The sequence below is a fragment of the Falco cherrug genome, chromosome 10, assembly GCF_023634085.1.
Source record: "Falco cherrug isolate bFalChe1 chromosome 10, bFalChe1.pri, whole genome shotgun sequence".
Taxonomy (NCBI): Eukaryota; Metazoa; Chordata; class Aves; order Falconiformes; family Falconidae; genus Falco; species Falco cherrug.
Window position 1 is genome coordinate 6,835,961 of NC_073706.1, and position 22,904 is coordinate 6,858,864.

Sequence of the window (22,904 nt, forward strand, 5' to 3'; positions counted from 1 at the left end):
CAGTCTGATGGGGGGCGGCTGGGGCAGCTCAGCCTGGAGAGGAGGGGGCTCGGGGGGGACCTTATCGCTCCCTACAACCGCCTGACAGGGGCTGCAGGCAGGGGGGTTGGTCTCTGCTCCCAGGTAACAAGCGATGGGACAAGAAGAAACTGCCTCAGGTCGCACCAGGGGAGGTTTAGGTTGGGTATTAGGAAAAATTTCTTCACCAAAAGGTTGTCCAGCTTTGGCGCAGGCTGCCCAGGGAGGTGGTGGAGGTCCACCATTCCTGGACGTGTTTAAAACCCACAGAGATGCGGCACTTAGGGACATGGTTTGGTGATGGACTTGGCAGTCCTGGGTTAATGGTTAGACTTGACGATCTCAAAGGTCTTTCCCAACCTAAGTGATTCTGTGATTCTTTTACATAACTTAGATCTAAAGTGAACATACTTCTGTCTCTGCCCAGAGCAGTTATGTAACGAGACAGATGACAGTCGGTGAGCTCTGTGCCCGTACACACAGAGTGCCGGTAGCCATAACTACACGTGTGTTTCCAGAGTGTATTTTTGTTAAGAGATATACTGAGTTCACAGAATGTTAGTTTCCTGTTATTGTACATAATTCCAAACAACAAAATGAGTTAAATTAAGAATTCAAAGCAAAGCAAGCTGTATGTATTTGGAGGAGGCCAATCTGTTACGCTCGTTGTAGTTTCTCATCACTAATGAATCCCAAACCACGTAATATGTGGGGAACAAAATGTCACAACAGCCTAGGCAGTTCTCTTAAGAGTATTCAGGAATCGATACAGAGGCACTTGAATCAGCAATTTCCTGACTGACAGTCAATCTCTTAAATTCTGTAGCACGGTTTTGAGCAAAGGCCACAGAGTGAGCCGTTTGATTTATCAGCTGGCATTGACGACTAGTTGAAGGACATTGTCACCGTTAAGGTGTTAAGCTTAGCCCAACTACAACTGCTTACTTCCAGCCAGGGGTACAACGCCTTACCTGGCCAAGCTGTTCACAAGCTGTTTGATACTCAGCTCGCTGACAGAGATCTTTCACACGCTGGTATTTGGGTAGAAAGTTTTCTTCTTGGGCATCTACCTTCTCATTTTCCCTCTTATGCAGCAGTTTACTGGAAAAGAAAAGAAAAAAGGAAGACTTATTTTTGTATTAATATTAATTCCAAGATATACGTACGGTTTGCTGAAAAGGCTCAGAGGAGTAGGGTACCTGTCAAGTCCACAGCAGCACTGGTGCCCAAAACTTAACACTCCAGTAAAAACTAGTGATTATCATCATCTCTGGTAACACACAAGTTATTCATATGCTCTCAGGAAGCATATAAAAACATACAACACCAAGACAGCGTGTTTCATGTACGATTGGCAGGCAATAACAGTCAATATAAAGAGACCATATCCTCCTCACCCCACAGGGCTGCACACTGCAAACCCTTCATGCCCCGTGTTAAGTACGAAGGCAGAGGCACAGAGGGAATGGCCAGCAGATGAACATGCAGAGAGGAAGAATTATTCATACCCCCACGATACAAGCAGGAGGGTGGGGGGCAGCAGCTGAAAGAAAAATGGGATGCCTTTCCATCTCTCAATCCAAGTAAAACTCCCCCTCCCCCACCCCACCAGCACATTTATGCAGGCTGTAGGCAAAGGCCATACATTCCTTCCTATCACACAATCACTGCCATTAGGCATACTCCAGCCGTGTCCCTGCTGGCACAGCTAAATGGCCTGTGGTAGAGCGCTGCTTTGGCTTTAGCTATTCAGTATCCTTCTATTTAAAAAAGGCTGGGCTTTGTGATTAACACTTTCCTTACCCTCTTTCCACTAGGAACGAGTCTCTCCACACCTTCATCTTTTTCTTTAAATGGAACCTAGGAGGAAACAAGGAGAGGAAGAAGCAGTTCCCCCAAAACCAGTAATGAATTTATGCCCCAGTTTTCTCTCCCACCCCTAGTCAGAGAAGCAGCATTACACATCACACTGCATAAGGGGACATCGTGCTTTACGGAACAGGCACATGTGCCTCTCCAGTGCAAATCATGCACAAACACAGGACAGATCTGTTCTCACAGGGACAAAATCAACAGATTCACACAGTAAAACTATTTCAACGTAAGCATGTTTAAGGCACAGCGGATTATCTGAATTGTCCTCAATCAGAAAGGATCGCAAATTAAATCAGGATTTCCTGACTCCACTCTGGGCTCTTAACCTGCACAGTACCCACAAAGTATCCTATTCTAAAGCAGCTGCTCCTTTCCCCCTCTCCCTCCACCCAACTACTTGTAAAGCAAATCACCTTCTTCCCTTTTTCTGCTGATTTTCTCTAGCAAGCCTCCAGCCTAATTCTCTTTCTCAGTCTTTTTCCAATGAAAGTATTGACAAAAGGTCTTAAACAATAACTGTGCAATTCTGAGTGCCTGCCTGTCCTTATATTATAGTCTGATACACAAGCAACCTCTTCAACTCAATTATTCTACAATTTATTCAATATGAAATGCTTTGCTACAAATGATGCCACAGAGACATTTCAAATCTATAACTCATATAGCTAAAGACCTTCATGTTAGCCCTCTCACTGCTACACAGATAACACTTAGTATACCCAGATACCCTATATGCCATGCAGCTAGTATATGAACCTGACAAAATGAAAATAAGTCAGTCAGTCACTTATTGCCAAATAGTCTCTAGACTTTCCAGTGAATTATGTATTCATATGGATGGTAATTTTATTACATTTTCCTTTAAATTTGCTGCATGTTGCTGAATACTTGCTCAGTCTCCTGTAAACACATGTTTTTACACACACATTTGCATTTCTTACCTATTTACTGGTCTCTCAGAGTCCAGAAGCTTTAGAATGGATTTACCATCCATATCAGATGGAATATCCAATCCAGCAATATCTAGAATTGTAGGCGCAAGATCAATATTCAACACGATGTGAGGATTCCTGAAAAAACATTTATGAGAACCTGGTTTAAAGTCTATGCAATGATAGCAAGCAACTCCAGCTCTTCCACAGAGACCAGGGATTTGAAAAGAGTTAGTTTGTGACATCTGCCAAGAAGAGGACACAATCCAACTCCTTTCCGTGAAGGGAATTAAAATGTAGAAGATAGATAAGTTGCATAACCTAAAGATAGATAACTCTGCATAAGAGTGACTAATATGAAAATTTAAAACTTTAGAACAGATCGTTTTTGAGAAAGCAAAGTAGTTCATAAGGCAAAGCTAGTTAATTATTGCAAAAGAGGGTTCAAAAGTCTTTCAAAACATGAGAAAGCATTAGAAAAACTCCTTGGGTATCTTACAGAATCAAAGTGTCTGCCAAATATGCTGATGACTTTATTAAAAAGTAGATTTGGCAGGTAGCACATGCTTTATCTGTTTCAAGATACGGTACAGAAAGAAGTACCTCAGCTCATACCACAGCAAGCATGCTCTGAACAGAACATGAGGGGAAACACATTGCTAGACACTACAGTGTAGAGTGCGAAACAAGAAAAGGAAAGGGATCAGGAAAGAAAAAGCAAAGAGAAAGCAGTTATGGAGAAAAAAAGAAAGAAAAGAGAGAGAGAAAATAAAGTAAAAGCTTTAATTGAAATAATACCAATCTTCCCAAAGTGCACGGTTACCCATTCTGCAAACACTCAGAAACAGCCATGCCCTGTTACTTCGCAGAGTCAGGCATACGCTCCTCAGTCCCCACAGTTACCAGACAATATCTGAACTCAAAGTGACTTCAAATTTGGTTAAAACATTGGCATCAACTCCTGAGTAGCACAGACAGCCCCTATCCCCAGATCCCTTGAGCTGCCACAGCTCAATATGAGGAAGTTCATGGATCAGAGCATCTAGCTGCACAGCCCAGCAGTCTGTAGCTAAATGAACAGCCACATTTTCTAAACACGTGACCTGGTTTTACTGTGGGTCTGGTTTTGCAGAAATGTCTTCAGTTGATGTGGAAGCTCACAAACTTCTTTCAACTATGTCTATGACAGTGTTGTGTAATTACTCACAATATTACATATATACCTACTGTTTATCAGCTGTGTACTATTTCTTTTCCTCATTTCTTGAAAAAAATAATCAAGGAAGATAACCTCTTAAAAGCAGGGGGGAAAAAAAGAAAGTGAGCACACTGCTATAGACGCAGTCTTCTATAGCACTGAACATAAAGAATCGCTGTGCTATGATCTGCGGGCACAAAGGAAGGATAGGACCAGATGGGCTGCTCTACGTGTCAGCGCAGAATTCTAGCTCAAAATACAGGAGAGAAGAAAGCTGCTAAATTCACACTAATTAATGAGACACCATTTAAAAACTGCTACATTTTTGAGCGAGCGAGCAAACAGGCACTGACAAGAGCATGGATGATGAATTAAATTGATGTACCTAATTTGATTTTAATTACTAATAATTATGGTGTAGCATATTTGATAATAGAAATGAGAGCTTAGTAATGACTTGCTACAGTGACTGCTATTAAATCTTCGTTGGTATCAAAAGGGAGTCATGACAATTACTCTGCAGGAAAAACATAAGGTTCACACAAAACATGGATGATTGAAGTTCCACCGTTTAAAGAAAATCAGGCTGAAAGGGAGGATCAATTTATTATCTGATATATACTCCCCCTCCAAGGTATTTCATCCTATTCTTCCTATTTGTTGTACTGCGATGGGCTCTGTTCTGTTAGACTCTGCCAGGCTGACTCCTCTGATTCTAAAAGAAGTACTTTTTCATCTTCAGAAGCCACTGCAAAATAAAATTCAGTGGGAAGGTTTCACAGTTTTTACATATCTCTGGGTGTAAAGATCCTTGAGCTAGAACAGGCGGGGTGGCTGGTCTCTAGCATGGCACGTTGCAGAAAAACCATCTCAGTCCACTCGGGCCATAGCAGCATTGCTTCTCCCTTAAGACCAAAAGCTGCAGTCAAAGGGGAAGACAGAATGTCCTTAGAAGGCCATTCCAGCTCACTTGAAATTCTGTGCTGCTGCAGACAAACCTCTTTCCGTACTGAGGTGATGTTTAAATCCACCTGAGGAATCCCTCCCCTGCTCTTTAGAGAAGTAATATTGTTTATTACACATGCATAAGTGCTGTAAATAAATTAGACACACAGTGCAATTACCGACAGAGTTTAACATTTTTGTGCCTACTGATAATGTGAATCAGTGAATTTAACCAGCAAATGGAATGAGATTTTTTTATAACTATTTGCTACCGTATTACACACTAGATCTGTTCCTCTGCAGGAAAGAAAAAAAATGGTGTGTGGAAGACTTTGTGTGTGCTAATTATGCTAAAACATGCACACTGATATAAATAAAAGGCAGCAAATTATGGCACTCTGTCCAAAATCATTACTTAAGTGCAAATATTTGCTATTGAAATAATTGCTTAGAAAGTGTATTTACATAATTTCCTAGCTGATCAAAGCTACCATTTTAATTAACAGTCATATTCTGCATGCTTGCGTGCATCCGGCAAACAGCCCTAACCATGTAATCTCAAAGGATGAACCAAAGAGAATTTTTTGTGGATGATAACATATGAACTATTACATACATTCTTCTTCATAAACTGAAACAAATGACTCCACTTTAATGTTCAGCAATAATTATCTACTGGGGCAGTGAACATTACGCAATATATTTTTCACCTTGAAAATGTCATATTTATGTGTATTATTTGCACCCCTCAAAAGGAGGCAAATAAGCACTTCCTAGACTGGGCATATTTCAAAGAAGCTTTTTCAACTGCATCCAGAGCAGTGTAGTGGCTTGTGCTGCACACCTACGCAAGCAAAAAGGCCACGGCACAACACCTTGATTATGTTACACCAGCACATGCTACCAGCTCTGCCTCCTGACTAGCCACGCTCCCCTGCCAAAGACGAGAGGAGTCAGTCAGGATGGGCAGAACTTCGTGCCTCCGTTTGGATGCCAGGTCCGTACGAGCAGGGATGTGAACATAAAGGATACACTACATACACACACACACAACAGCCAAGAACTTACAAGGACCCAGCCTCCACATTTGGACCTCGGACATAGAAAGGAACTCTGATATCAAACTCATATGGCATGGACTTCCCTTTCACCAGCCCAAACTGGCCAATATGATAACCATGGTCTGCTGTGTATATTATATACGTGTTGTCCAGTTCACCTGTTTCAACCAACGTATTGTAAATCTGAAAAAAAGCAAAACAAAATACGGAATTAATTCCCAGAAGTGCTACATGTAGAATACTGTATATAATTTTCTGCATATGTGTATATACAAATAAATACCAACAGTTCAGGATGGCAGTGAGTTTCCACAATGAACCATTCCGAATACTCCATAATAATTTTACTAACTGTATATTGCAGCTATTACAAGGCAACCTTCTGTTTCCTGTTTTAAGGTAAACACATCAGCACGCCACATTCTGAAAAGTGTTTGGGTTCAGTATTTTGCATGAGAGCTGTCAAGACAGTACCAAATACATACTGTCACAGATAAAAGTTTCAAGGTGATAAGCATTTTTGAAATCTTCTCTCCACAGTTATATTTTTCCCACAGCAATTTTAATAAAATGATAGTATTTTCAATCTCACACTTATTTAAGCAACCTTCAACGATCTTGCTTTCAGACAAATGACTCCCCATTATGCAGAATATTTGCAAAATCTCTTCCAGATAAGTATCACTCAGTCATATTCTCTCACTGTGGAGAATTAAGAGGAGCTTTAACTCTGTTTGTGGTTGCTCCTATGGATTTACATAGAATCTTTATGTGAAACGTACCAGCCGGAGCACCAAAGATCAATTTTTATGTGACATCTTCACTTGCAAAGGTACAAGGTGGTAGGGCACCACTTCAGTGCCTCACACAGAACCAGAACACATCATCACAGAAGAAAACAAACATTTTTGTTGTTGGTTTGGTTTGGGGAGTTGGTTCTTCTTTGGGTCCTTTGTTTGCTTTTGTTGGGGTTTCTTGTAAGTTTTGAAAAACTATTAGATGCATATAATTCAGTAGAAAACATCAGGCTTAATGATTACAACTAAAAAACCAACCCAACTGATTTTACCTGCAGTGAATCACCCAGAGTGAAACCGTTTTACTAAATAGAAAATCAAAATAGTGTAGTAAAATCGCCAGTCTCCCCTAATGCTGGTATCTGATCCATCTAAACAGGTTCATTAATATGAAGCAGAGATTATACTTGACTGGATCAGTAATTTTAAGACATTACTAACAAGTTGATGCAGTGCCATCCAGATAATCTCATCTTTGCCTTACAGGACTCCTCTTATTTTGTGTTCTGCTTCTTTTGAATAAGAATGCCAAGAGATAAGCAGTAAATTGCAACACCTTTAAATCTGCCTTCTTACAACTGGAAACCCATTCTTTTCCAGAGTAGCTTTTAGCTAATTCAAACGTTTCTGTTCAAGATACCAGCTTGCACTAAGAGATTTCATTGTTACATAATGCAGACTTAATTAAAAAAAATAATAATCTACTGGCATATTTATTTACTTTTAACATTCAACACCCTGGCCCTGGTTTATCATAGGATTATTCCAGTTAGGATTCCTGTAGCACCACTTTTTGCTGCTACTGTTGTTCTCTCAGAAATTCAGTGTTACAGGATCAAAACATGCCCACAGTTATGCAGTTATTTCCCACAGGTCGTGGGATGACTTTTCACTATCAGATGACACATTTTTAGATTTTATGAAGTATGAAGTATATTTTTTCAGGTGATTCTCCTCTCTTTCATATTGCTCTGAAATAGTAGCGGCACTGTGGCAACAAATCAGCTCGCTTACACCACCCATCTCATGGTGCCTGTCTTTAGGAGATGAGGATCCTTATATATTGAATAGAGAGACAAAATCCTCAGAGCTGAGAGGATTACACACTATTAAAAAACCGATGCAGTCCTCCTCCTTCTTTCCTCCTTATCTTCATATACAGCACAGCTTGGAGCTTAACTCAAGAAACAAGCACCTGTTTAGCCAAAAAAAAAGTGACTACTAATCTTACCATCTCCATCGAGTCATCCACAGACATGAGTGTTTGAAGGCGCTTCCTCTGTAGCATGTTAGTGAACTCCATGTGTATAGGTTTCATGGGACCTGTATACCTCATTATCCAGTGCTTGTCTGGGTTTGGAGCGTAGTTATAACTGGGAGTGCTAAGGAACAGAGAGAACACCGGAACGTTTTAGCAGTGTAGAAAAAAGCCATAGTAATGTATACCAACAATTTCTGTTTGATCCACGCTATAGGACTTAGTCTCTGAGGTGCACAAGAAAATACTAGATTTGCTTTGGAAAAAGTCTTACACTTTTATGTTCTATATGAAAGATGTGAGAATGAAAACAACTGTATACATGGTTTTTGCAATGTCTTCAGACTAACATGGATACATTTCAAGGCCAAGAGACTAGCCTCAGAAATCTAACCCCACAAGTATGATCTGGATGAAGCATGTACTACAGAGTTCCTACTCATGCAATTGCTTTGCTTTCACTCTGCCCACATTAGCATCACGTATTATGGCTTGTGCAAGCTGTTTAACAGTAACTACAGAACTTGCTGAAAAGCTTCTAGTATGTTTTTAACAGCTTTTCTGAACTCAACATCATCGGCTACTTGAATCCTTTCACACCCATGCACCCAGAGGAGCACAAGCACCCTGCCTAGTGGTACCAAACTGCAGAGAGCTCATGGCAAGCAGAAGCGGATCCACAGCCCGATTTTAAAGACCTGCCGAGAAAAGCTGGGATGAAGGGAAACAGGGGTGTATCTTGCAGATGCTTTCCAGCCACCTCTGTGATCATCAGAAACTTTAACTAAAGTCCCTGCAAAACCCCAAGAGCTGGATTCGAAATGTCCTCCTGGAATCTCACTGCCCCTCCAGGTTCTCATGACCCTGGGCCACCATTAAAGCAGTGAGGAGAAATATCACTACTTGTCTGTAATTTCACGTTGCTGGCAGTTCTCGAGATTGCTTTTCTGTGCATAATTATATTGCTCTAGGTTAGCTGGAGCTAAACAGAAGATTTATTTTGCTGTATCATTACCATGATGTTGACTCTGCATCACCAGCTCTCTAGAGAACTGTATTACAGCTTACGTTTGCCAGAAATACTATTTTTACCTGCTATATCTATTCCTGAAAAGTTTGTTATTACTTAAGATTGAGAACCTTTGTCAATTCTCTTCATACCCCAAGCTCAGACACATCACCTGCAGTGTCTAAAATAATAAAAATTACTTTTCCTAATTTTTGAGGCTTCCTTTTTTCATTTAAAGCAATAAACTTAGTCTATGCAAACGTGCAAGTCAAGAGGGTGAGACAGTAATACAGGAGAAAATAGCAAATATTCAGTTATTTTTTTCTTCCCAACACACAATATCCTGGTAAATTCCATCTCCTATTTGGCAAATATCTACCGTTGTTTTTGTGTATGGAACAGCACAGCAGGATAAGTTATTAAGATAAACAACAGTAACATAAGTTGAAAGTTCTCCTGGAAATACTGTGTATCTAACATATCTTTGAAAACAACAGAGAGTCTTAAAGAGTTTTAATATAAATATGAAATTAATAATCTGCCAGTTAAATGTTTTATGCCGAAAGCCTTTGTTAGATGCTATCTGAAAAATGTGCGTAGGCGGCAGATGGAGGCTTCTTCATATAGGGAGGAAAGGGCCCGTGTTTATTCTCTCTGTATTGTTAATAGCCTCTTGAATTTCAGAATGTTATTGTGGCTGAAATAATGACATTGCTCCTTTGAAAATGCTGACAGTTATGGAAACTGTTGCTATGTGATGCCCAGAATGAATCAAAAATGCTTGGCAAACTCCTTTTCAGCTTACTTTGTGATTTCCTGACTGATTTGAAACCTCCCGCTGTTTAATCCAAGCAAAGCCCGTGATTTTCTTTGATTACTACAAATGTAACCCTCTTACACTTAACAGATTTGTCTGTCTTATGGGAAAAATACACAAATACAACATTCCTAGAAGTTAGTTAAGATAACCTCTTCGAATGTACTCAGAAGATAAATCATAGTCTGATTGCATCTGACCTTGGAAAAGATGGGTGGCAAAACATACCTTCTATAGAAATAACATTTCTGATCACTGTTAAACTGCCCAGCTGTTGCACTCACTGCAGCTATCTGTATAGGCAGTAAAAAAGGAAAACCAGCCATGTAGCCTAGGGATTTGCTATGTGGATGCTGGTTGACGTGAATATTTCAACAAGAAAAGACTGCAGAAGCACACGAAAAGGAGCTCTATAGAACAAGATGGAATATGTATATATGTGTGTAATAACAGAAGTAGTAGTAATGTAATAGTATATATAACAATAGAAACAAGAGAACACCACCATAAATTGGCAACAGAAGTGCGTATCCGAGTTCCCAAGCAAAGAAGTCCTCTGATCCTCAGTCTATGCTAAAATCCACCCCGCTAACTCGTAGCTGCTATTAGCATCACTACACAACGCTGCATGTATGTCAGCCCGTGTAAGCACTACAGCCACACCTTCCTTCGCTCTGCCTCGTGGACATCGCTCGAGAATCCGCGTGCAGAGTCAGTCAGCACTGCCACAAGAGGCACAGACGTGCCACATGGTGCACTGACTTCTGACTCTGGGACTAGGCAAAGACTGTGTTCAGGGTATTGTTTACTGCTTTAGGGCAATTCATAAGAAGTGTTCCGCCTGTGTTCTGATCCTTCCCTGCCGTACCCACATGGCAACAGAACAGCGAGAACTGCCTACACCCCTTTGTCATTGACAGATTTATCTGTCACTGAGGGATTCCCTGGAATGCAGACACAGGGGGAAAAACCCAGAAAGTAGAGAACCGATTTGTACATACAGTAAGGGAATGATGCATGTTCTGCATGTTTACATTTAATCTTAAACCCAGCCCAGTGAAAACCCTTACAGGTAATTGTTATGTAGTGCCCAGAAAATTATTTAGAATAAGATTGGCACTTTCTTTGCACAGGATGTACATAAACCCCTGTTTTATGTTTGTATCCAAAAGAAAAACAGTTCCTTAATCTACCGAGATAATTTGTTTCTTTACAAACAAAACCTGTTTCCACAGAGTGACACTTCCTGTGTAATTATTATCACTGTAAGAAAAGCACCTACAATTAAAAATAGTTTTATGTAACTACGTTATAATCAGGAAGATAAACCTAGTTTGTGCAAAAAGTAAGATTTAAACTACAAGCAAAAGAAAAATAGGTATAGTTTGTATTTTTAATAGCTGGCCTTCCTCAAATCCTTCTACTGTTTTTCAATCGACTAGCATAATTAAACTGCTACAGAATGTTGCTTGATAAATGATTATCATCTCTGAGATACGAATGCCTTCCAAAGGAACTTTTAATAAGACTGAGGTCAGTACTGGGTATAAGCTATGAGAAGTTGTTCAGCTGGCGTTTCTGTAATTTTCATTTCAAAGAAAATAAATGAGCATAAGATGGCAAACAAACATGAAATACTGTATTGCTGTAGATGTAGGCCAGAGATTCTCTTTGGTAGCACAGCACAAAATACTGAAATATATAATTCTAACTTATGCAACAGCAAGACAATAGAACAAAGTAGGCTTTTTCCCTCAGACTATTTTAAATAAAGGGAAAAAGCTCGCTGGACTTTGGACTAGTCCTTAGCAGCTTTGGCTACCAATTCATTATTATTTCCATTAGTTCCCAGTTCCTTCACAAATCCAAAATAAAACAGAATGCCCCTTAAAAAAACCCAAAAGTGCACATAGGAAGAAAGTTACAAATGTTGAATGTCACTGAAGGCATGAAGGCAGTAATCAGAAGAATACTGGAATGTTTTCAGTTGTGCCAAAAGGTGATTTGGGAGAACACTCATTTCACCAGCATGCAAGGAGATGCCTGTAACGGAGCATTACTGGGCTGTACCTGTGAAACGTCTCTGTGCCACAAACCAGGCTCATCATGGAGCTTACAAAGACATTAACGCAGGAACTGGGTGATACTGCTGTTGGGACCCGTTCAAGACATTTTACCGGGTCACATACAGAAATACCAACACCAGCTCGTTCAGGAACACCTTGTCTAATTTGGTGTTGCAGGCCTGTATTTCCTTTCTTTCCATATATGAAATAGGAGTGGTAAGTTCTGCATGCAATATGATTTTGGTAATCCCCATAAAACAATATAGTTTATATATAAGGACAGGGAGATAAAAGTTTCTTCCCTTGAAGAGATTACAGCCCAAAACCCAGATTTTGATCCCCCTGCTCCAAATAAAACAGTGCTTTACATCCCAAACAGGTTACAACAATGTCCAATGAATTCAACGTGATTCTTTCATTTCAGTGAGCTATAGAAATCTGAGCTCCAGATGCAGTAGCCATTCTCAAGGTACTTTTACTAGTCTAAAGAGGTAACACAACCCCTAAATCTCAAAGCTCTTCTTATACATTCGTGACAAACTTACGCCAAGACTATTACAACGCAAACATTGCTCCCCCAGAAGTACCCAGGACTTCTATACTCCTGAACCTGGAAATGGAAGGGTTTTGGTTTTCCTTACATGTGTTGTGAGGCATTAGGAAAGAGATGCGAGTACTGAGGGGCTGAATCTTCAGGGCCGTGAGGAGCAGCATGGCTTATAACCATCAGCACAGGCCTGTGAGGGTACATCTTCTTTGAGATTCTGAAGAAGGTAATACTGTCATTGGTAATCAGATCAGTTAGATAATCCTGCAAGCAGAAGTAAAAGGGTAATGAGATCCTTGAAAAATAATATCAAGTTGGGGGGTAAGATGGGAAGGGGAGGTCTGAGGTATCATAAGAAACTACTTCACTCAGAATGGAAGGAGGAGGGAGTAAGTTACAGATGTTAAAGCTTCAAAAATGATACCCAAATAATTCTTTCTTCACAGCCTAGAAATATGAAAAGCAACAGGTTCCTCTCAGAAATGGATGACACAGAAGATCAGATAGGACTTTTCCGGGAGTGCATAATTACATTATGAATGAATCACAATACTAAATACCATGACCAGGTATGAATAAAAAAAAATAGAAAATTACAGGTCAATTTCTTTGCTTTTTGGTGTCAGTATCTTCAAGGTCTGTAGTCCAACCTTACATCGTAAAAGTGCTTTGAAAATCCAAATGGCTTGATGTTAATTTTACTTAACCTCCCTCTGAGCCAGAAGTCAAAAAAATACAAGATGTTGGGCTAACTGGACCAAAAATTTCATTCAATATTACAGACACAATGACAACCTGATAGAAATAAAATTTCCTTTGGAAGATATGGACTATCTTTCTGTTTTCTAAGAAGTATCACTATCATTCTTCTGATATCTGCTGGAGCTATATGGATTGAAGACAGCATTTTTAATGACAAGCCATGTTCTCTCTTAGGCTGCATCACAGGAAATGCTGCAGATATAAATAACCCTCCAACACAAGTAGGATATGAAACTGCACATGTAAAAACCAAAGTAATAACCGTCACGTCACAGCTGAATGCAAAATCAGACGTAAGTCTGGCTCTGGACAAGTAAACAAGTACAAGGTGTGGTACGTATTGGATTGCATCCCCTTTTACATACAGCTTTCTGTTCGCTGCTCAGACACTTGTTCCTCTTTACCACTGCCCATGTCCTTGATCTGAGAAGTCACCTTATCATTCATCAGAGGAAGCCTTTCTCACTGACCGTATTTACTTTCCCCAAGTCATTTCCTGTGAATTCCAGAACAAGGCTGGCAAAGTCTCCATTTATAATTTTACACATCGCTCCCAACGTGAGGGATGTCTGTTATGAAACTGCCGCGATGATGACTGTTACTGCCATGATATTTTCACTCCTGAAAGCAGGTGTAAACAGGCATAATTCCATCAAAGTTAAGGGAAGGGCCTCCATTCATATGCAGGGGAACGAGAATGTGCAGTAAGTCAGACCAGAGCAAAACTGATTTCTGAACATACTTTCAATACCTGAGATCACACTCACAGCTGAGGGAGAATACTGGGGTACTCTTAAAAATGCACTGACATTTACCTAAAATGTGCCTGTTCTTTAAATTGGTTGGTCACTTTCTTAAGTAACTAACTCATCTTTGATTTGGCCGTTACAAGATCATTGTTTTCAAATTTCATATTGAAGATGAAGGTTTTCACCTAGTCAAAGTGAAAATTATTCAAATTCAACGTTGCAAAACCAGTGTCTACCAAGACAAAAGACCAAAGAGAAACATTTCCCTTAACTGATTTTCTTTTTCTTTTTAAAAGCTCCAAACTGTAGAGGTTGTAGTGGATTCTGCAAATGCATACAAAACAAAAATGCATCTAAAAAAATTGGCAGAAACTAAACAAGAAAAATGAAAGTAGAATACATCCTGTTGAAAAACCTGCAAGAATTTTCAAAGATCTGATTTTCAGAGGTTAAGTGCTTAGCAGTCGCTTTTGAGAACAGAATCAGTAATGTTTTTTTCTAGCTTTCCACTGGCACATAATTAATATTAACTATGTCAAGTAGATAAGGCTAAAAGATAATCTGATTATATTGTTCGTTGCTGGAAAATTAGGTTTTCAGCAACGAAAATGGCAGGAAAGGATGAGAAGCAGTCTTGTACCTCAGCTTGCTTATTCATTTGAACCCAGTGTTAACATCAACAAGCGCTTCTGCTCTACACACTATCATCTGTTTATTACCATAGCTGGTATTATACAAGAATATGAAGATTATCAAATATTTTTATTTCCATCCGACTTTTTTTATTTATTACCAACCTTGCTAGGAAAACCTTAGCCAAATGAAAACCTAAACATTTTCAAGTATTGCATACACAAAACAGGGCTGAGGATACTGGAACATAAAGTTCCCTGTTGACTACTTGGTACAATGGGGAGCAGGTCTGTGTGAAATCACTCGCCTGACGTTGTTCCATGTAAGATGTATTTCCATCATAACATTTTTGGTACATGGCTGTAAAGATTAGCTCTTTCATTCTTCACAAATCAGAAGGGAAACAAAAAACAAATAATTCTGCACATCAGTTGCCCCTTCCCCATAGCAGCTAGTGATAGAAAAGGAAACCCTAGAAGCCTGTTAAGTTTTATCTTTCAATACAAAGTACATTCAATTAAAAATGGTAAATAGGGAAGGGGAAAGGAGAAATCACACAGACATCAACCTTTTAAAAGGAAAAGCTGACTGTAAACACATTACTAATGAAACACAAATAAAGAGGCAGGATTTGTGCTCAGTAAGAGAAAGAAAACCAAATCCCTGTTAAGCAAATACACCTTACAAATTCGTATCAGTCCAGAGTGAGTCAACTTCCTAAGTCATACACTACTTAAACTACAACAGTTCATGGATAACTTTATTTACCATCCTACTTCTGAGACAATTCATGCCATTTTAGGAATTCACAAAAGCAGGTCCCTTTGGAAAGGTAACGCTTTTGGCTGAAATAAACAAACTCCTGACTGCAAACAGGAAACTTTGAGCTATAACATGTGCTAGATGAGGAAAAAAATTATACTGCATTTGACAAAGATTATCAAGCATTTAAGTAAGTTTGGCCAGGGTATAACATCCTTACAAGGATATTAAAAAACATAGGCACTTGTAACAATGCACAGAGATACACATTTAATAGTTATATGCCACTCATTCAGAATTGCCATAAGATATACCAAGATATTATGAATTCTCCATCATATTACGGTTGTGAAACAAGTTCCTTAAACTGAAATAAAAAGATGTGTCTAGCTGGAGCGAACCAGATTCTTATTTCATTTATGCTCATGTAACTCCACTGGAGTCAGTTCTGGTACCAGGGAACAGATGAGAATCAGACTCAACACACAATAATTAAAGTACAAAGCACAGAAGTAGTTATCATGCAGCATTTAAATCTATTTTCACATCTTCAGCTCGTAATACATACTACAGTCTCAGGACACTTTGTTTGCTTCCATCACTGCCAGCAGTATTTTCAGTAACATGACCCTCCCAGAACAGAAGATAACGAAAAGTCCAAACACAACACCTGTTGGGTTGTAGCTAATGTTACACGTAGCAGCTTCCAAGTACAAGAAGAATTCTTTAGTTTGACTGAAACCATAAAGCCTAACTTTCACACAGTCATGTCCAAATGCTGTAAAAATAGAAACAAATCAGGAGGACCTACCCTGGAGTAGTCATATCCATGCTTCTCTTTCACTCCATTTCTACAGAGCGTGTAGTTGTAAAATCGAGAGTTTTTAAGTAATCCAACCCATTCTTTCCAACCAGGAGGCACATAGGAGCCATTGTACTCATTAAGGTACTTTCCAAAGAAAGCTAGGGGTAGAGAAAGCAAAAGCATCATAAGAAGGTGTAACATAAACACTTCAAAGACACTGTATTTAACTGTATTCTTTCCTTTCTGTCTCTTCTGAGAGGAGATTTTTCTTCATTCCAATACATTTACGATAAGAGACCACAGAATAGCTTTGGTTGGAAGGGACCTTTAAAGGCCATCTAGTCCAACCCTCAGTAAGGTAAGTTCTAAGTCTGCCTGCGTTTCTTTATTTCAGAGCTTCATAATGCAGAACTTTTGATTTACAATCTGACTACGTATGAAAGAATCTGGACCACAATTACCATTTTATTTCCCTTAGTGCCTGATATACTCAGAATCAGAGGAACAAAACAGAGAATGCTTAAAATAGCGCCAGTTGCCACATTATCTCACCCTACTCTGAATCACCCAATTCAGCTAATTTTTCATTCTGGTTACACCCGCTTAAGCCATCTCCACCTAAGGAACTGGCAGAAGCAGTGAAGTCTCTAACAGGAGGCTGGCTTGGGAGAAAAGATGACAAACGAGGACCATAAATGCGATGAGATTTTAAACTTGCTGCATAGAAGAAATGAAGAAACAGCCTGTTTGGCAGAACAAGTGCAGAATGAGTACAAGGATTCTTACAGAACACAGGGCAGGCATTTGAGCCATCCTCCCAGAAGAGCTATATGTATGCTAGCCTTGCTCTGTAAGCCACAAGTGTACAGACACAAATTATTTTCCTGAAAATGGTTAAGGAAAATGAAAAGCATTAGATTTCTATAAGAACATTACAAATTCTCTAAAATACACGATGTACCCAATGATGTTTTCACACTATTCCAGTAAAACAAATAAATAATTTAAAGGAACATATTTTTCAGTATTAGTTTATATGTTATATCATCACTGTGCAATTATGGGATAAATTGTACTGGAAGATTCCATCTAGCTCCTTTTTTTAAAGCTCAAAGACAAAATTCTGCTCTTGGGTCTGCACACTGCACTGCGACTCAGCATCTGACTTTTCACGATCAGAGCTCAGATCTCAATTTTTGAATGGACTGGCAATACATTTTAGCATTACCATAGTGACTAAGCACAAAGATCTTGTTCCACTTGTCATTACAAGTGTTTTTAATCCAGAGGCACATAATGCGTGCAGCATCTCACAGTGGCCATCTATCAGGGGATCTCTGTGCTTCTGTAAGGGTGACAGAGTATCTAAGATTCCGTTCTTAGACTCAGATTAAACCTCAACTCATAACCTAAGGGATTTGAGCACTCAATTCGCAGTTCCCAGGTTCTTAAAGATTTTTTTTTTTAAAGCTTGCAGACTACAATGTCTGATACTGCACCTTCTTGTGCTTACATAAATGCAAGGAGCAATGCTGTGGGTAGAGCAGAACAGGTTTTCAGCCACTGTAATAAGGGCCAGCCTCCCTGAAGTCAATGGATTTACATCTGCTTGCAGTAGGCTGAATATTGGTCCAAAAGACAGACACAGTGAGAAACAGTGATACAAAACAGTATGTAAGAGAGCTCCATGTCACTACCCGATGGTGTTTTTCTTTTCTAAAAAAATGGGAAACATGGTATTAGCAAAATAGTAATAGAATGGAATTAAACAAATTCACAGGGAGTAAGTACATTGTGCACTGAATATCCATAAGATCCAACTCCAAGTGCTTAGGTAGAATGCAAAAGCGTATTTTGAATCATCCTCCTCAGCAAATTTCAATGTATTCAATTAATGTGTAAGGTGAGCCAAGAGAAAGCGAATGTTTGAGATCTTTCAAAGTGCTTGAAAGAGAGGAAAGTGCTGATAAAATTAAGATCCACATCACAGAAGATGAGGAGGGCTCTATTGGGACACAATTAATAAATTCCTTAAAATTACACTATGCTTTCAAAATATTTTGTAAAAGCAGGTAAGGTGCTCTGCTGTTTTATAGATGAGCCATTTACAAAAGGGTTAAGCAACCGATAAGCATGTTGCAGAAAATAATTTGTTTCAGTATCCTAAACTACCTTATGACACCTTTTTTAACCAAGAAAGTAAACTAGCAGCAATGAACAAAGCAGCATCTACTCCACTGCAGATGAAACTATCACATTACTCAGGGACTGCATTTCTACAGTACATACACATTCTCAAATTATTTTACTTTATGAATAACTTCCCATTTTTAAAGAATGAAAGGCAACTCACGAAGATTATATGTAATAAAACAATACAGATGCACATTTTTTTACTGTCCTAGTAAGAAAGAACACAGGATTGAAACTAGAGCATTCCCTCCTGAGGAAAGGCTGGGAGAGCTGGGCCTGTTTAGCCTGGAGAAGACTGATACGGGATCTTATCAATGCCTACAAATATCTTCAGGGCAAGCGTCAAGAGGATGGGGCTGGGCTCTTTGCAGTGGTGCCCAGCGACAGGCCAAGGGGCAACAGGCACAAACTGAAACACAAAAAGTTCCTTCTGAATATGAAGAAGAACTTCTTCACCTGAAGGGTGACAGAGCAGCGGGACAGGCTGTCCAGAGAGGCTGTGCAGTCTCCTTCTCTGGAGGCATTCCAGAACCATCTGGATGTGACGCTGTGCGGGGCTGGGCTGGGTGGTCTCCAGAGGTCTCTTCCAGCCCCAACTGTTCTGTGATTCTGTGAAACACTGACCACTGCCTGCACGAGCAGGTATGCATAAGGCAGCCCAAAGCCTTTTGTCCCCCACTGAACATAGTATATCCAAACAGAGATATATTTGGCATTTCTGCTCACAGGAACCAGTCCATTCCTAAAACCTTTGGCTGAGTCAGCTGAAGAACTCAGGAAAGAGGCATTCTGTAAAGAATTACTCCTTTGTTATTCTGCAGAGGCATTAAAGGAAAGTCTGGCGGAAGCTCCTTCCCGTACCTTTTGCATACCTCCCATTGTACATGCAGGATGTCCTTATAATCTTGCATGCATGTCAAAGTGCCTTAAATAATTCTCTCTGCTGTTTCTAATCTTCCATTTCGTATCTTTTTCTTTCCCCCCTCCTTCTCAGCCATTTAAAGTCTTGTTATTAAAAAAGTTTTAAACATCATTCCTCTGCAGTACAAAATATTGGGTTACAATAAAGCTCTCGATGCTGGTGAAAGATTTTGATTTTGCATTGTAAAGATTCTCTCTAACATAATTTTCCCCCTCATCAGATTAGTTCACCACCAGAGACAGCTGCTCACTGGAGTACATATGCCTTTGGTACATCCAATTTCAAACCGCTCCAAGATTTCATTAATAAACATTCACAGAGGCTGCTGTTTGATATGCTCAGCCACGTTCCTATATCCAGCCTATGAAATGATCATTAAAAAACATCCGAAGTGGCTGTTTTTAATAAATGCATTAAGAATGTGATTTTCCTTTGCTTTAAATACCATACAACATAGTTTCTTCTAAGACTACATGAAACAGGATATGCAAGAATTGAGTCCTTTGTACACTGTTTCCACTTCCGCAGGGGTTCATAACCTTCTAAGGTTCTTTTCTCAGTCTCACCCTTCAATGATAAGCACCTGCAAAATTCTTTGGTATAGAGTGGAATTTTTACAAGAGATTTTGTTTTTCAAGCTCTGCCTGTAAGGGGGGGGCAAGCACACGAAAGAATTTTCCCCATGCTATCAGTTAATAAAAAGGTCTGCTCTGAACGTACCACAACTGCAGATGTATCAAGGCCATAGCTCACTGCTTAAAAAGCAGATCTAGCATTTTGTCAAACGTAGTGTAAAAGCACAATCAAAAGAACAGACATCAAGGCATCATTTACCACCACTGGAAACACTGGAGCTAGTTCTATCATTTGCCTGTATCACCTACCAAACTCTACAGGTTTGTTGGGTTCCCCCCCCCCCTCTTTTTTAAAAGACCAATTCTTTTCCTAATATGTACCTAGAAGTAGTTAACACAACTAAAATGCATCTACAAAGGATATCCACAGAACTCTGCATTAAATGGAAAACTAAGATAATGCAGAATGCATCAATAAAATGATGCAGGGGATCATTCATCCCTTTTTACTCCATACAGACTGCCCAACACAGGGAGTTGGATGTAACAGACCTTTTCCAAGTTCTCAAACTAGAAACAAGAATGCAGTGGAAGTCAACTGAGATTCACCAGTGTAGAACTGCCAGATCAGATTTAGACACAGAATTTTCGTCTTTCATTCAGTTTCCTTGATTTGGCAGCTCGGATTCTGACCATAGTTAGTTGTCTGTTTAGACACAGTTTTGTTAACTACTGGCCAAGATCACTTATCCATTCCACTAATAACCTGTTTAACAGCATGATCATAGTGTTTATGTTCATTTTAAAGAAAGAAAGAAGGAAATCATGAAAAGAACGTATGAGAGGAGCACTGCTAATAACTTCCTGCTATGTTACATTCTGTCGGGAAGCAGTGAAGGATAAAGCTGTTGCTATATGTAAAACCAAGTCAGGCCATGAACTAGAAAAATATACTCCATGGAGCAACGTTAGCCTGGCTTCAGGAGGACCAAATAACCTTTTCACCTGCAAGGAAGATCATTAACAAGACAAAGCCAGGCTCTTCGTGGTGGTGCATGGCAAGAGAACAAGAATGAACCAGCACAGATTGAAACAAGTGAGGTTCAGCCTGGATGTAAAGAAACACTTTTTCACAAAGACAAGTGTCGAAGAGTGAAACAGTTGCTCAGGAACACGCTGCAATTCTAATCCTTGGTGTTTTTCAAGACTGAAACCCTCAGCAACATGGCCTGGGGCAGGCTTTGATCAGGTGGTGGAAAAGAGACCTCCCAAGGTTTCTACCAACCTGAATTAGCCTGTGACCCTGTGATGGACTAGGTGGCTTATGAGACCTACCTTCAGCTGAATATACATGATTCCAGGATTTTAGATTTTAGGAATATATCTGTAAATATTCATGCTCTCGTAATAAATCCTGAAGCTAAGAAAAAGTAAAAAACAGCTTTTTGTTACTCCTGGACAGTAAGCTCAGTATTTATACCACACATCCCTCTTCCTGGCATCGTCTTTTCATACCCTTTATGCTACTTAGCTGCACCCACCTATCAGCACTGCACTTATCACTACGACTGTGAAGTTAAATTCATGTTTTAAGTCATTAACCCTTTACATTTAAGCATGAATGTTGTGCACTAAGTACTTCAAAGATGTATTTAAAGCACTGTTTTTCTGACCTATTTCAACAGCAAACTTTCCAGGTATTAGGTTTTGAGCTGTGAGTCTTAGTTACTCATAGGGATTTGTTTACCCCTTCAAAATCCTTCACGTTTGTATCTGATACCAGTTTTCCCCACCTCAAAGTTGAACAATTAGCTACATTTGAGCAATCCCTTCATTCTAGATCGGGGAAAGGGAGGGGTGGGCATTTATCATCTTAATTCTGCTGTATATCCAGCAAAAATCACTTTCAGTACTTTTTGTCCTCTAAGAGACAATTAGAGGAAAGAAGATGTTAAAGCACTCTCAGCATGGCTAAGTACATGTAACAAGCAGTCAGCCCAAAATTCAAGTCAGCTTTGCATTCACATGATGGCCAAACATACTCCTAAACTGATAATGTACAATGGAATAAACCCAGTGAAATTAATGGATATACAGCAGAAGCACGGGGGTTCTGAAATAAAATTCAGTCTTATCTGTCATTCAGTATTAAATTTGGATCCATGGGAAAGATTGTTCAAGAGACATCAGTTCTCATTAGATATCAAAATAACTGACCAGATTTTCCAAAAATCAGTAACTCCTAAGTGCTGGTTACCTGCACAGAACAGACCCAGCTGGCACCTTTAGTGACAACAGGCAATATGACACTACTGCAAAGACAGAAGATACAGCATTAGTATTAATACTTCAGTAACTGCAGTAAATCTAATGGGTTACATAAAACATACAGCAAGTTCCTAGATGTTAGAGGATTTTTAAGGCACAAAAGAGGGGCTTAAGACCACATTTTGTTCTCAGATCCCTTCAATTCCATCAGTTTCAGGATGCTAAGGAAGACTGAGCTCTGAGGATATACACACACACATATTTTGTTTTAGTCTACTGTACATGATGGCCCAGTTTTTCTCTAACCCAAAGTACACTGATAGCACAAAATTTTCATGAAAATCACATGCTCCATCCACCACCATAGGGACAAAAAAAGAGTAGTACTGAAGGCAAGAGCCTTTACATGAACAGCTCTGCTCTGTAATGAAATAAAATTTATCATTACAATTCATGAAACGTAACAGTTGTAAAAACCATGTTGTACAGTGACTGGTAACCACTGCAATTAGACAAGCCTACAGGCTTTCTTCTTATGCCAGGGGACTAGTCTGATATCTAGCAGGACAAAGGCAATGCACAGTAATCTTTATGACACCTTTGTTCCTCTTCCTGGATTTGCATTGCACATTCCTCAGCTGTGGCCAAGGATCAGTGCCAAGACCTGTTTAATCAATCAGGGGAATTGGCTGAAGGGGAGCAGATGAAGCCA

General features: G+C 39.5%; 1 protein-coding gene across 19 annotated transcripts in view; it reads right to left on the reverse strand.

Annotated features, from left to right (window-relative positions):
- SULF2 (sulfatase 2) overlaps positions 1 to 22,904 on the reverse strand; it is a 163,606-nt gene that overhangs the window by 29,391 nt on the left and 111,311 nt on the right. For 18 of the 19 annotated variants that reach the window (XR_008734083.1, XM_055721682.1, XM_055721674.1 and 15 more), the window contains 7 exons: positions 16,241 to 16,392; positions 12,618 to 12,787; positions 8,058 to 8,208; positions 6,037 to 6,212; positions 2,835 to 2,963; positions 1,822 to 1,878; positions 990 to 1,119 (listed from right to left, as the gene is read on the reverse strand). Coding sequence is in view for 18 of the 19 variants with exons in the window: in XM_055721682.1 (XP_055577657.1) it covers positions 990 to 1,119; positions 1,822 to 1,878; positions 2,835 to 2,963; positions 6,037 to 6,212; positions 8,058 to 8,208; positions 12,618 to 12,787; positions 16,241 to 16,392 (965 nt within the window). In the remaining variant the exon portion in view is untranslated. Of the gene's footprint in view, positions 1 to 989; positions 1,120 to 1,817; positions 1,879 to 2,834; positions 2,964 to 6,036; positions 6,213 to 8,057; positions 8,209 to 12,617; positions 12,788 to 16,240; positions 16,393 to 22,904 lie in introns of those variants that run through there. The other variant, XM_055721688.1, reaches the window with a different exon arrangement.